Source organism: Bombus impatiens, unplaced genomic scaffold (genome assembly GCF_000188095.3).
Source record: "Bombus impatiens unplaced genomic scaffold, BIMP_2.2 scf_0248, whole genome shotgun sequence".
Classification (NCBI taxonomy): domain Eukaryota; kingdom Metazoa; phylum Arthropoda; class Insecta; order Hymenoptera; family Apidae; genus Bombus; species Bombus impatiens.
In genome coordinates, this window is record NT_176667.1 from 2,002,468 (window position 1) to 2,018,941 (window position 16,474).

General features: G+C 37.1%; 2 protein-coding genes across 2 annotated transcripts in view; both read left to right on the top strand.

The window, feature by feature from the left end:
* The window catches only part of LOC105680592, a 297,589-nt gene that overhangs the window by 218,467 nt on the left and 62,648 nt on the right, over positions 1–16,474 (top strand). The gene's annotated exons all lie outside the window — the stretch shown is intronic.
* Positions 7–2,589, top strand: LOC105680594. Its single transcript, XM_012384246.3, has 3 exons — positions 7–479; positions 1,346–1,437; positions 1,564–2,589. The coding sequence occupies exons 1-3, from the start codon at positions 221–223 to the stop codon at positions 1,948–1,950; spliced, it is 738 nt and encodes a 245-aa protein (XP_012239669.1). The 5' UTR covers positions 7–220; the 3' UTR covers positions 1,951–2,589.

Sequence of the window (16,474 nt, forward strand, 5' to 3'; positions counted from 1 at the left end):
CGCGCGGCGCGTTGCGCCTGTGTGTACGCGAACAGCGGCCTCGACAGCGAACAGGCAGCGCCGCGCAACCAGTGTACTCCTACCGACGTTAGAGGAAGGAACGAATTTCTAGTGTATTTCTTTGTGTTCACGTCTTTCTATATTCCTATCGTTCATCTTACAATCCTTATTCGTCGATTTCTATCACTCATTAATGAAAGTTCGTCATTGAGGAGAAATTATGGATTGGTCGAAAGATATGGGGCTCTCGCTGGTGAACTTATACAAGAACAAGGAGGTTCTATGGAACCCGGGGAACTCTGAATACCATCAAAAAAATAGACGACACGATGCTTGGCAAGAAGTCGCTGATGAACTCTCCTTGATTATTAAAAAACCGGTGTCTTCATTGGAATGCAAGAGAAAGATGGATACCATTCTTTCCTCGTTTAGGAGAGAGAGGGTAAAAGTAAGGAAGATTAGCGAGATGGCTGAGGGAGGTATGTTGGATGAATTTAATCATTGGAGGAATTGGCATTCTCGAGACTGTAGATACGGAAATTGGGTTCTTTGCGATTCAAGTCCATGTTCTATTTGTTTCTTGACCAATTTTCTAGACGCCCTGGGCTAATATTTAGGTCTCCCTCTTCTGTTTTAACCTCTCGGGTGTTGTGGTTTATCACCGAATGTGTACATCACAGTGGCACGATTTCTTCGCATTAGCGTACAAACAATTATATAATAATACTTCTTTGTCAATATCAATACTTTAACATCTCGAGGATTAAACTTGTTATTGCACAGAAGATAACTCTTAAAGAGTATGTTAGTATGATTAGATATTTCAAGGTTCAATACAGGAAGGTCTCATAAGTCAACATATTCGACATAAACATGTACATTGAGACACAATAGTTTTCATTATAGCCGTCATTTCCATTATGAATGGACTCTGGTTCTGAATGGTACATATACGACATAATCGCTCGATGGGTTAAAAATATTTCTAGTTCGTGAACATCTTGAATGAAACGAGATGAAATATGCTTCTATTCTATGAATCTGTAAGACTTTTTTGTCCAATTTCCGTTCTCGCCTTTACAAAGAAAAACAACATAGAGAATGTGTTTCTACTGCTACAACAATTTCGTAGAAGCGCGCATTTCGACAGAATCGATTTCGATGGAAGACGTGCACGAAGGCAAGCAGCGAAAATTCGTTGTCGAGAACAACGTGAAAGAAACGTAAACGAGTCCGAAAGAACTTGTTCTTAACACAGATAGTGACCCGGTTTCCGTTTGTTCGATGATGTTATCATTAATGAAATCATTGTTAGTAATAGTTTATTTTATAATTCTCTATCTAGATTCTGACAGACCTTCGGGATCCACATGGTTCCTTTATGATTCATTAACTTTTCTTATCGAAAAAGATGTTCTCCGTTCCAACAAATCTTTTGTAAGTATTTCAAAACGTAATTCTATAAAAAAAAAAAAGTCTTCTGAAATCTTTCAAAATCGAATCAAATCTCGAAATTATCGACAGATAAACAACAAATTGAACGATTTGATGAATAATTTGTAGGTTAACGTTAATCGCGACGAACATTCTCCTCCACCTATCAAAGTAAACAAACTGCAATCAGAGAACGAACGAATAGAAAAGATGTCTAAAGCAGTGGAAACACCAAGCGAGGACGAGTGTTACAGCTACGGAATGTTCGTGGCGAATAAATTGAAACGCTATTCAGCTCGTACTCGAAGCGCAGTTCAGCACGCCATAAGTGATATTCTTTTTAACGCTGACATGGGTTATTACAATCAGTCTAGTTCAGTTTCGACGAACACGCAGACTGAACCTAACGTAGTTCAGTGCATTTGGTTGCAACAGAACGAAAGCACTCAGCAAGAACACGACTTTAAGAACGAAGTAATCAGTGATCTGGAGAACGAGAGCGAAATATTTAATTAAATTCAGCATCGAATTGTTAATAGCGACGATGAATTGTACTGTGATCGTTGCAACGATATAATTTTACTCGTTGCAAGTTTTAAGCTTCGGTTGATTATTTCGTTTTGTTTATCAAATGGTTGATTGAAATTGCGAGCAAGCTTATTTTATACAAGAAAAAACGAACGCGTGTAGAAATGTTGAAAGTGTAAATAGAAGTTAATTTAAAATAGTTATTGGCTTTTTATAGGAACTGGTTGGATATTGCTAACTAACCTATTGTACGTGTAATATATTATACATATCATATTATATTTATGTCTATTTATACACAGGGTGTACCAAATAAATTGTTATAACTTGTTCTCTTAGAAAACAATACAGATATCGATTTTAGATTCTTTTGTACAATTAAATGGATCAGAGGATAATATTTTAATATAAGATCTAACGAAATTGATATATCTAAGAACCATATGTGATATATTGAGAAATTAAATCTTTACGTAATTTGTCTACGCAATTTGATAACGAATATTTATTTTCAAGTCCGAGAAGTTGATAGACGTATCATGCATATTACTTCTTTGTAATGCATAATGTGTATTATACCCATTACACGACAAAAGAAATACATTAGTCTCTTTGTTGTTCTCAACATACGTGTTAGTAATGCTTTGATACGGATTCAAGCTTGAATAATCGCAATCGAGGACGGTACAGGTGTGCCGCAGGAAATGTCACTGCTGTATCCTGTCAAGGGTCTACAATTGATTAATGATCTTTTCGCATATCAAGCGTCATCGTCATTGAAAAGAAAGATTTTTTATACATACATTTCATATCAAAAAACTTGGTATTTTCTCAAATTTAATTTAGCAACGTACGATTCTCTGATTAAATTTCACTTCGATTAATTAATATTCACTGAAAATAAACGTTTAATTTACTGTAACGAGAAAGACCAAGCGCGTGAAAAAATGTTTAAAAAAATGTACCGTTAAAAAAAACTCATTCAAATAAACGTTACAAATTGCTTCGAAAGAAGTAGAACCAATCCACATAAAAAAATAACGCTTTGAAGTTCAATTGCTCCAAAAATACGCATCGATGCGAACATGACCGAAAAAAGTATGCGTTTCGCTTTCGATAGTTTTATCAGCAAACTCGCAGTCAAGTGTCCGCCGATTTAACTGCTAGTTACTCTGCATGGCCGATTGGTTTTCGTTCGAAACGACACCCTGACTCGGTCTGGGTAACCCTTTGCGTTACCATTTACATGATATTGAATCCGACCTGGGGATAAAGTCGATGTTGATCGCGACGAGATTGGGTAGCACTTTACGTGTGGGCAATTTTTCCGACGAAACGTTTTCATCACATCCAGCCAATATCGGCCGCGTATGAAGCGGACTAGAGATGGCGATATTAAAGGAATACGGGTCACCGAGAAATTTTCAAGCAGCCACGTTTCCCGAGGAAAGAGGCGTGCTTTACAATTAGACTCACCTCCGAGGCATTACACTCCGCTTAATATCCTCTTTGGATGGTCCCCTTTTTTAGATAAAGATACTTTATTAACGACGAAACTTCGTTAAAGTCTCGAAGTTTTTTCTCAAAGCTGGATTTCAACAGATCACTGCGCTAAAAGGAATCCGATTCGATACATTTTTACGTGTAGATAACGAAAATGGGATTGCTATTGGTACGGGACGTGAATAGAAGGATTTGAATGGATGAGACCGATATTGAAGTACCAATATAAGATTCTTCCTCGCTGATACGTATTCCAAGCTTCCTTTCCTCCTGAAGTTTCTTACTCTATGCAAATTTTTCTTCGTTGATAAAAGTTTCAAAAGTTTCCTATGGACTCGGTCAATATTAACGTTCGTTTCGTGACCAAGCTGTCAATACAGTTTTCTATTTCTTAACCCTTCTTTACCCTTCTCATCGCATTTTCTATTCTCTTCACTTTATGTTATCGTTTATTTTTCTAGCATTTTTCCGTTTTATGGAAATGTGGTGAGAATTCCAGATTAGAGTCGCTGGGTTTCAGAGCGTATTAAAGCGATATGTGTATACGTATAGATGTAACGTGTGTTGAAGAATTAAAAATCCGTGTTCTGAATGAATCCATGTAAAATGAATAGTCGTACGTTTCAATAGCCGTGTACACGGTAGTATTAGAAATGTAATTCGCGTATATTCATACGCAGGACTGTATGTTTTTAAAATATTCATATTTTAATTCGCGTGCAGTCGGTAGGTATGAGAATAGTTATTTAGATAGGTACACAGACCCAAGAAATTTGCAGAATGAAACTATGACTTCGTGAATATTTCGATTTTAATTAAAGTTAAAAATTTCGGATATAATTTCTCTCGGGAGAATTTAATCGATTAATTTTCTGTTTTGGTACAGTAATCTTAATAGTAGCAAATGTGTACTCCGTCCGTTAAAACATACGTATATATGTACGCACATACATATATACGTAAATACTAAAACGTATAACACGAATTAAATTTCAAATATTCTATTGGCAAACATAATTAGAGTTATTACCTTCCCCGATAAATTTTCTTAAATAATTTATCGTTTGTTGATACAGTTAAAAATTATTAATTATTCGATATTAATTTCAACAAATATTTTGATTGAAATTGTCTGCAAATATTTTTAAAATATCGTTAACTTTTTTATCATTCTCAATTATTATTAAAAAAAATTAATTTACGTAATGAATCTGACTTTTTATCACTTGTTACTGAAAACTCGTTAAAGTGCCTTCTAATAGATAACAAAAAGCAAGATATCTTGTTATCCATCTGGAATATGTTAACTCTTTGTACTCAACAGGCAGTTTCTAGCGACATTAATCGTGTGAAAATTGTTTCTCGTATTAGGTTTACTACCTAAGGAAAAAAAAGTTTAAAGCCTAAATTATAGAGAAGAGGAAGAAATCTACTATAATAAAATTTATAATCGCGTTAGATTAACTTTATAATTGCTACAAAAAATATTTGCACATACACGTATTTTTCAACAAAGCGTTTTTTGGTGGTATGAGAATATTACTAAATGACACGAAAATGCTTCGTGTACTATAATAAATAAAATAGCGTACGCAAATACTTTCTGTGGCATTGTATAAGCTTTTCCTCTTCTAAACAGAACCTTTGGTTCGAAAATGTTTCGTTTTGAAATTTTATTGAAGTCGTTAGTCGATCTTATCATAAAAATGTTCCTCGTGCAAAGTACACGTACACTTAAATACACGTAAAATAGAAATCCCAGACACGGATACTTATATCATAAAAAAAAGATCATCGTTAAAAAAAAGAAGAAAATGTTCCCTATTCTACACAATTCCAGCTTGCACCAACTTCCACCCTGCTCCCATTAACGAGTATGGCAACAACTCGAGACTAGTACCAGAGAACACTTTTCCAATTGCGCTCTTTCAATACCTATTATCATCGTCGTTTTCAAGCGCGGAAGTCTGCTTTTTACCACGATGCAGTAACAATAAGCTCGCAATCGCAACGGGCGTATGAGCTATAATTACAAGGCATGGGGCGGTTTTGCCATCGGGAGTTTATAGCGGCACTAGATTCGTTCCATGTGCATTACGAGTATCAATCGCCATATTCGAAAACCGGGTGTACGATCGACGACGGGATGGTCGAACGTATTTCGATTGGCTGTACCTGGAGTCGGGTCGCAGTGTCGTTGTGTATGCAGCGTGTCGTTGTTCTCTCGCGAAATTGGAACGTTTCGCCGCGGCGAGGCCATTGCAATTTTCATCGATACGATCTGACCATCGACCGTGAAGCCGGGCCCGTTTCCTGTCCGGAATCGTCCAACCGATTTCGACCGGCAGCCAGGGCACGTGCTGCCATCGTTTTCCTCCCTCCTCTGCCTCTTTCCTTCTTGTAACATATTCTATCCACACGCCCATCTTTCAGCAATTTTTTTTCATCTCCTACCTTGTCCGTCTTCCCCGTCGATTTATACTGCCTCCCAGAAGTATTTTAGCAATTACCATTGAAAACTTTTGCGTCTATTATACTCTACACGTTGTATAAAACATTTAGAAATTTCATTAACACCGTAACAAAATACGACTGTCGCGATTATATTGTTCAGTTTTGAAATCAATCTGAACGTGTACGTAGAGATGACGAGACATTTATTGCAAACATATATTTAGTAAAAAATTAGTACACAGCGTGAATATCCATCTTAGGAACGTGTTAGAATACTTTCGTGAAATTGCGCAGGTACTTTATTCCCTTTCCGATAATGTTCTTCGAATCTACAGTTCATTACTACCATTTGCATCTTCTGGCTCGCTTCTTCCGTGTTTGCTTCTTCCAGTCAGTCGTTCGAGAAAGCTCCCTCTTCTGCTGATATTTATCGGATTGTCCATTTATTCGCAGCCACTGTTCCCTAAGATACGGTTGAGTTGATCGAGAAAACAGAAATTCGTGTTCTGCTCAAGTCTGATCGAGCAATTTCGGAGAAATACAATTCTTGGCTATTGTACTTGGATCGCTCGAAACTTTCGATATCTTAAGACATTTTTTAGCGAAATTGAGAGACGTGGTAGCAAAGTTTAGGAATTAGTAAAGTTTTATACAGACCTTTTATTCTTTACGTCGACATCTCAATTCAATGCTATAGTTTTTCTCTTATAAAAACTAAATATCTAAGAAATCCTTGCTACTAACGTATACGATTTTTTATTGGAACAATGAATATCGCTTTGATTGCGTATCTATTAGAAATTAATCCATACTGTACTCGTAGAAATGAAATTTTTGCAATTCGGTGATCTACCGGATTATACACGTACATAGTTAAATATTTCAAGGATCCCGTATTCCAAGACAAAGGAAATTTTAATTACCATATAACGAAGGTCTGAACTATTTACGTATTTTAATTGTACGAGTAATGAACTAGTCGTATAAGAATTTCATTGTGTCTCTCATCCACTTACCGACTTAGAATAATCTGGAGATCAACAGAAGGAGATGCTCGCAATCTGGAACGAGTATCATTATTCGATGTCACGCGAGCATCACGACGAGTCTAATCTTAATTCCATTAAGCCTGTCGGCGTAGGTGGCTATGATCTTTACGCGGTACGCGAGTAATAAGCAGGATAGCGATCTCACGCGAGAGTAGATCTAGCGAGACAGTGACCGGTTCACGGAAAGTAGAAAAACCGAAACCTGACCCGTCGCACTTTCTAAACCTTGGACTCGTTTCGAGATCAGCTCGCGAGAAAGATGCTCGATCGGATGTCAGATCAAACACGTTGATCTCCGTTGGTCAAACGAGAAGATTCGTAGGAGAAATCTTTGATAAGAACTTTTGCATGCTGACCGTATTCTGTCCATCTCAAACTCACATACACATACACTATCAGTCACGAGTATCGGAGCACTATCTATTTGTTATATTTGTTGGAAAATTGTAATAGGTATTTTATTTAATACGTTACATGACACATATGGTAGGCTTAGAAATCAATCGGCGTATGTCTGTCTCTTATCAGAGATGTTTCACGTCGTACAGATGCTCTTTCGTTGTCAAAACTTTCAGTCGATGGAACAGTTTGATCGTTATACTGAAATTTAACAGACAATGCTACTTATATTGGCTACAGAATTAACTACACAATTTTTCAATGGACAAACGTAATTGTAAGTTGCATGGTTTCTTCAAATACTTTCGCGAGCCAGTGTAGATCGACTGTGCAAAATGGGCCAAGTGTCCTAATGCTTGCGACTGGCAGTGTACATTGCGATCGATCTAACCACAGACCACCTGCTTTCTCCGCGATAACGAATAGTTATTCTTTTTAATTATTCCCTGCCCACTCACGGACGTGAAAGGATGCTCGAGGATCTGAGATGCAATTAGGAAGACCCCTGGCAACCGACAGTAATTAAAAGTATTTGCTGTTTGCGCCGTTGAATCATTGAAACCTGGAATTTTTCTCTTCCTTGTTCTTCTTTTTTCTTTTTCCTTTTTTTTTTTTTTTTTTTTTTTTTTTTTTTTTTGTCATTCTGGTGGATGGACGATTCGCGAAAAGAAAGGAACGAGGCAATCTCGTTAGCGAAGACAAATAATGAGCTAGCTCGAAGCGATAAGAGAGAAATTTGACTTCCATTCGGCTATGACGCGCGATTCAATTCGGCGGATGGTAATTGCGCTCGATTTATCTGCTCGGTTGGTTATGCGTGGACAGTTCAATTGCTTCGAAGGCTCACGGTCATTCCGACGATCTTGCGACGCGCGTTGATGTAAATGGAATTACGCGTCGTTTTCGGTTCGGTCCACACGAATGTCTCCTCGATGTGTTTTAATTCGTCGTAATTTCATCGATCGCGATGGGCGACCGTAGTTAATGAACATTGTCGATAATAGACTCTACGTAAAAAGAACTTCATCCCTGGAAAATGAGTCACAATTTTTTAAGAAAAGAAGCTCGATTAAAAATATTTCTTTATCTGGATACTTAACCTGTTGAGAGCTTAAAACAAGATACGATTTTCCATTTCGTTACATTATTATGTAAATATTAGAAAGTATTTGTAGAAACATTCTACAATATTTTATAACAAACTAACATTCTGTAATAAAATTGACTTCGATAATTTAAGAAGGTAAAATTTAACAAGTCGGTGCTCCATGTCGGGTTGTCCTCGGAGTTTTATCTCATTTTTCACATTTCCTACTATCTTCAACAATCGCATACTACTTCAAATTATCTGTTAATCGAAATGTACTTGTTAAATAATGAAATAATGGATTCAACTCGAAATTTCAAATACTGAAACGAAAAAGTGAAAATAATTTACATAATGAATTTTACTGACATAGACAGGCTAAAAAAATGCAGCTATACAACAATGTACGATTCTAAATCCCGAGAAATATTCTACTCGCATCATCTCTAGTATTGGACAATTCAAGTTCCCTTACATTCTTTTAACTCATCGTCACCTGATTTTCAACTTGCAAAATTCCGGCGACAAATCCGGAATATCGGTCAACGAACAGCGTATTCGTCGCAACGTCATCACGCGATATAATCTAAATCGTAACAAATATCGTTGCTCTTCAACCCAGGTAGCACGGTTATTCATCGCGAACCAGAGGATGTACACGGTACATTTCCTTATGTACCGTGGCTGCCATATTTTATTTAATAACGCGGAATTAATAACACGGGCCGCGAGAGTGAAAAGAGACAAAGACGCGGAAATTTACGTGGTTGCAATTAAGTTCCCTCATTTGCTGGTTGAAGAGTTCACTTTGCGCGCGGATGTAACATCGCGAAAAAATGGTTGTCTTTTGTCCGATAAGGAGCGTGGTAAGCGAATCGAAATTCACCGTGGAACTCGCACGGCCGGTTCTACGAAACGAGACGCGAATTAGAATTTTGCAATTCGCTTCCGTGCAAAGTTAGCACGTAGTCAGACATTACATAGGTACACCTGGACAATTAAGTCTCCCCGCCGTTGGCGATTTCGAACGCACCCCAGGTCTATTTCCGGCGGCGAACGGACCCTGTTCCATGCACGGAACCGGCTTTTTTGCGCGAAATATGATAATTTCGTTGCCCCAGTTTCCTCTGATAATGCCTAGCCGCGCTTCGATTCTCCTTGAATTTTTATGCAATTTCAGTGGTTAGAGCTTGCATAAAATTAATCTCGCGCCATCACCGGGCAAGGGAACATTCGCGTAAAAGTTTGAATAACTTTGGTTGGGAAAATTGCATTTCGCGAGCATCTTTTTCTTCTACGCGAATATACATTAATAATTTAACACACTTTGGGTTTTTTAACACTTTCGTTGTGTACGCCGTGGATCCGACGCCTACTTTTATGACATTTATTTTCGAATATCTGTGAAAAATGTCTCTAGAATAATTTACGTGCGATTTTATAATATAGAAATAAATCATATAAATAACGAAATATGATTTTTTATGAAAATTCGACCACGAGCGAACGCGTTAAACGAGTTTATTTAGGTACTTATGAGTTCTGAATTTATTTTTAATCCTCTCTGGATAAACTGGATCGTTGACAAACTGAAATTTCACCCTTAAATTTCTCTCCTTCAAATTCTCATTTTCAATAGAAAAAAGCTTACTTTAGTGAAAAGAGAGTAACAAAACTGATCCAATTTATTTACAAAGGGTCAATAAAAATGTAAAATATAATTTTACGCAAAGGTAATGAATTATTTAAGCGAGTAATCGTTTCAAGTAATCATTTTAACCACGTTAAATTCCGATGCCTGAAAGCACAGAATTAAGTAGTGGATTTATCAAAATGAATTTATGATAGGTAAATAATGGCATAGCATTAACCTGCCATCAACGATAAACCTACTGCGCCCATAAATTAATTCATGCATGTTCAATTTTCTCATTTTCGTGCATATAACAACAAGATAATAGACAATTAATGTCATTATATACTTAATGCTAATGCATACAAAAATAATTAAATTTTACATTAAAACTCGGCACTTTATCGAGCTACGGCATTAAACTTACGTACAAACCAACCGATAGGGAAACAAACTTTGCAACTTCCACTTCTGTACCTTTCGAAGAATTCCAAAGTCGGAGAAAAGTAGCGACAAATCGGCCCAACTAAACTTCCACGTACTCTTGAATTTGTTGAAGCATAAAAATTCGCGAAACAACCAGTGAAACACGAGTCGAACTGGCAACTCGTTAACAGGAAAAACACAGCAAGCGGGCCAATAACCGCGAGTCCTCGAGTGGCCAAGCGACAAGTTAATCGTTGCACCGTCAACTTAGCTCGAACGAGTATAACAAACTCGTTCCAGCGGTTGAGGGAAGGAAGGGAGAAAGTGAATTCATTAATTTGGTTGCGTACACGCGGGTATAACTGGTAGTGTTCCGGCAACAAGAGCGTAAGAGCCGTGCGTCATGGTTCATTTCGACGGTGTCCAACAGTCGAAGGTCGTCCTCGTTTCATTTTCACAGAGACTAGTCCGCACGAATTTCCACACCCACCAGCTGCTGCCTTCAGGGGCTTGTGCATGGCCAATAGTATTGTTAATTTCTAGGCGGGGATGTGACGCAAATTTAAATTTTCATGAACATGCATTAGATATCTGGCCAATTGTTACTATACAAGTTTTATGACATTAGATAACATAATAAGCATTCTACTTTGGATATTTTATATATTTTTGCATACAATATTCGTTCTATAGATTTTTAGCAGCTTAAACTTCTTCGAAATATGTAAATCAAATAGTAACGTGATAATGTTGGAAATTTATGTGAAAATTAGTGTAAAACCATATAATTCTTTCTGACGAGATTCTTTCGAGCTTCATAGAAGACAATATTATTATGAATGTTATTGATCGTATGCGGGCCCCTTTTGGCTCTTCCTCTCCTCTTGATACACGCACGAAACCCTTGCACCCAAAGGGGTGAACTGACCCCCCCTGTTAGGCTGGCCAGGGGATTAAAATGGAGCAGCGCGCGCTTCGTTGATGCGCATACATTATGCAGTTAAACGGAACGTAAATACAAACCAGTCGGGTTTCGACCACCTGACGAGATTCGTTCGCGCGCTCGTAACTATAAATATAGACAGCGACGAACAGGATGACAAAAAGGACGAAGGGATACGCAAAGGATCGGCTTGAAAGGTAGCCTCGTCAAAGCTGGCACGCGCGCCATATTTGGTCGCGGACGTCCCTTCGCTGCGCGCCATCCGTTTCTTCTATCCCATACTTGCTCCACCGCACGAGCCCCGATGTTACGTCGTTTTTCTTGCTGTATTTATGGGGAACGATCGTATTTTCGAAAATACAGCAAAGGATCAGCTTAGAGGGGGTCTACCGACTGACCTGCACAAGATACGATTATACGATGACAGGGGGAGAACGTGTTTCTCTGCTGTTCGTGTTTGCTTTAGTATCGTTTTTATGGTATAGGGTGAAGTGGTATAGCTGGCCGAACCTTTGTACGTTTCATAGAGTTAGTAAGTTTAAATTGAATTATTATATTAGAAATAAATGCATTTCGAGACAGGGGAAGAATATATCGATGATATTTAGAATCGAAATTTAAGGCGCTATAATTTTTGTTTTTATAAAAATACAATTTTTTAAGAAATTTGTTCGCTTATTTTCAGTGGCCTATTTATTGTTTGATGCTGTTTTTGGTCGCATTATTGCAATGATTTTCCACTGATATAGATGACAGTGGATATATTTTTTTTTGTTTGGTATAAATCGTACGGTTAATCGTATAGTGGCTAGTTTCAATAACCGTAATTCAGTTGAATTAATTTATGTATGTAGTATTGAATGTATAAACTTATCAAACCGATCAGTTGTAAAACTCTGCAAATTGCACCCTACATTCACGTAAGAAGCCGCTACTAGCGTAGTATATCTTTTCGTTACGAAATAATTTAACAGTCACCTCGGATCGCTGTCTGAATTCCAACATGACTTCGCATCTGCGACAACCATTAACATATTCTCGAGTATTTCATGCAATGATATAATGATATATTCTCAAGTGTCTTAAACTAGTTTTCTATCAAACGAGCTTGTAACCCTTGTTTATTTCGAATCAACCTAAGATTGTGTATCTTTATTGGTTAATCCGGTTGTCTACGAGTTATCATCGATTACTGTGTTCACGAATGATTGATCGTTTCGAAGGTCATTTTACAGGCCGATTTTCCACGAACGGCAGACATTTTGCTTCCATTCGATCGCCTCAGCGGGAACACGATAAACCAATTTGCGGGTGAATCGTCGCAATTGCCACGGCTTTCTCTCTTACATCGGCGAATGTTCTCTTGTGTAATCCTCCACGTTAAAGAGGATTTCGTTCCACTTGTACTACGTTTTGTATCTCACGATACAGTCCCTTCATGTATCCCTCGAGAGTCGAGGGTGCGCACCGTTCATCCCCCTTGTACGCGTGCACACCGTTGCCGTACGATTCGGTCAGGGTGCATATTTTTCGGGGGTTAACGTTCACTGTTTGGACGAAAACTTGCTCCACGGGGATTCGTTCAACCGACTCGCGTTATCGGCATATCGATCTGAAATTTTATGGTTGAAAAGGGTTGCTGCCAGACGAAACATCGAGAGTCGTATATTAATTTTTCAGAGTACTCGAAGATGGAAAAATTGTTTTAACTATAAACTACTCGGCTCAGAGAGAGATGTGAATTTTTGTAGCTTCAGCAAGCGAGTTTCTTCGATTGTATGAAAAATCTTTTACTAAATAAAGAAACGTATTAGATTCATTTTTATTAGATTTCGATTAATAATACAGCGATTTAATAAGTGAACGATGAAACTCTGCAAAATGATCTTCATTTATGAGCTGAAAAAAATAAATTATAAAGAAGTTATAAATTACATTATCAGCAAACTTCGAATTGAATTAGTTTTTAAGGACCCTGTCTACTTATGTATGTATGTATGTAAATTAGTACGACGCGTTCGTTTTCTAATGGATAAATATTTCAAAGAATAATCTATAAAATCCATCTGTGAAGTTTTATATTGTTGGATAATAAAAAGTATTTTAATAATTAGGTTTATACTGTAATCATAAATAAAATTTGAATTCATTCTATACTACATGTATAAATAAACTTTCAATTATTCCTGAAAGCCACTGAATTAATCTACCCTACAGCTAATCTCCAATAATCTCCATACTTATACTCTCACGAACAATAACGTAACCATTTTACATTTCCACAGTTCCATTACATCCCAAAATTAACGTTTAATTAACACACGATTGCAGCATTTGGGCACTTTCATTATCCATCGTGTCCTCGAATTCGTTCGTCATCAAGCAATTATTTTCGACTCTAGGAGAGGAAAAGCGAACCAATCCAATTGTATTCCGTTTAGCAGCGAGTCCGCCGGTATCGATCGACACCAGGGAGACATCATCCCGTTTCTCTCGTAAGTGCAATCGCCAGTTCGAGATAACACGTCGTACTATCTCGCGGCATGAAATTCCACGAGGTTTATTTGCGAGTAATTTACGTACAGACTGCGTGTGCACGCATACCTACACTCACCACGTTTACATTATATACACGTGTCATAAAATATGTTGAATGTGGGGAATATTTATCGGGCCGATTTTAAACATCAAAATAACGAGAAAAATTCATGAACAAAGGTGTCGTACGAGATTTATTTTTCACGTTATTTCACGTTAGAAATATATTGGTCTTAGCGAATAAGGTCTTCTCTTCGTCTCATTCACGCTGCATGTTCCTCAACCTAATACGACAGTCGAAATCCTATCCACATGCTATGTCATTCGTTTCTTCATCTCGGAATGAGAAATATTCAGATATGGTACAAGTATTTCTTTTTTCTTTGTCGAATTCAGATTTACTCGAAACTTATAAATTTCGGATATCTAGAGACGCTAAGTGAAGAGAGAAGGATTCAAAAATACAAAAATGAAATTTTATGGTTTTTCCGATATAGCTTAAAAATATAAATCGGGAGTGATATAGAGAGAAAGGTTACCGGTATATTTCTATGTCTTGATATTTAGAATCGATATACCTATATATCGATACCTATAAATATCTTTCATATGATATTTCGCGACACCCTATATAAACATGGAAGGAGGTAAGCATAATTACGCAATTACTTAACGTTCCAGGTATTATTATATTATTGCCAAGGACTTTTTCCGTGAGCCATCAATGTCGTTCAGCTTGTGTCTCAGAGGGAAATATCTTCGTTTGTAGTGGGTCTCCAGCCGTATATACATACTACGTATATGACACGGAGATCCCTTTCTTAACCGGTGTTTCGTGATTATCTTAACTGCCTGAAATGCATTACATCCCGTAAGACGATTGCTTAAACGCGTTTCTCCAACGATTCCTGCCTCTCGTTCTTGACACCAATTACTTGACACGTTTCGCAGCCGCCGCGGAGCAGGATCGTTTTTCTCTCTTCAAATGCCACCGTACTACCACAAACGAGATATAGAATAGACACGAATGCAATGCTTTTTCGTGTTCCACGTTTTGGGAGAGGACCATCTGACTCCTTTTTATCATTTCCGTGTTGCTGATACATAACGTGAAAATACCTCTTTTCTCGTTAGTTCTAAGTCGAATATAGCTTGGTCGTAAGCAAATATTGGAATATTCGGATACCGTGATTTCAAATAGACGGCGGTTGATTAACCAATTTTTTTACCAAAAAAACTGCGATTGTGTTTGATCAGTTTAAGCTCTGTATTATGAGAATAAACCGGACAAAATTTCTGATTATACGATAAGCAAACGAGAGTAACGAGATAATTTGGTATTCCGCATACTGCAGATAAATAACCACGACGTTACAGGACGACATAAAGCCATAAAGTTTGTTTAACGTGGGTCTGACCGTAGATAGAATAGCTTCCTGAAGTTCAAGTTTGTTAGAATAGTTTACGTTCCCTAAAATAATTAAATTTTAACTCTAGAATGTGATAGATGCAAAATATTTGACGCTTAATGCTCTGATTTTATCGAGGAAGAACTACAACTATTTCAGATAACTGTTATAATATATATAATTTACTATATTTATAATATATAAGAATAAAGTAATTTTTTATAAGTTGTTGCATATTAAATACAATAAATTTTTATATTTTTGAATTATGGAAACTTCGTGAACATGAACTTGCCCATATTGTGGACACTTTTGAAACAGGAACAAATACTAATCTCAAGATGAACGAACATACATCGATTAAGATACATGTTATTTCAATTAACATTTTTTCACCTTGAAAACAATTACTATACAACACCTTGATAGCTTGAAAAGTCATTTTTAGATAAATTATTTCCTATTACTTACTTTTTTGAGATCCTAAGTCGATGATATTTTAAATATATCGTATTTGTAATATAGTTGAAAGAAAATTGCCCGGATAATTGTTTCATTGTCGTCAATTTATTTTTGCTTCCCGATGTATACAACGAATTAATTTCCCTTACTATTTGTGCAAAAAACAATTACAAGTGTACGATTGTGAATTGTCGACAGGTTATTTAATTGCCTCGATTTTTTTGATGTTATACCAGTAGAGAATAAATATAGACTGCGATTCGGGACGTGAAAAATTCAAATTTTCGTGGAAACTCATAAAAAATCTAGCTCGTACAAATTATCCACTCTATCTCTTTTTTTTTCCTGGATGTGTTATGAAATTATCCTCGTCGATTGGTCACGCGTTGCGCAGCGTACAAGCGTTTCAGTGAAACAGGAAAAACCGAATTTCAAGCTGCACGTCTTTATCGAAACAAAAGTTCGTTGACAATTCGACCGATGCTTTCATTTTCGTCGTCTCTGCATATTTCAATCCTGGTTTTTTCTCGCGTTCAGTTTAAAACCGACTGCAAAGAAATATTTCGGCACGCCAACGGTTATAAGGTAGCGATTTTTTTTACGAGTTCC

Excerpts from the sequence above, each read along its gene's own strand:
- LOC105680594 (XM_012384246.3), top strand. The coding sequence starts at position 221 with ATGGATTGGTCGAAAGATATGGGGCTCTCGCTGGTGAACTTATACAAG. Across the intron at positions 480-1,345 it reads TAGCGAGATGGCTGAGGGAG|ATTCTGACAGACCTTCGGGA; the intron begins GTATGTTGGATG and ends TTCTCTATCTAG. Across the intron at positions 1,438-1,563 it reads TCCGTTCCAACAAATCTTTT|GTTAACGTTAATCGCGACGA; the intron begins GTAAGTATTTCA and ends AATAATTTGTAG.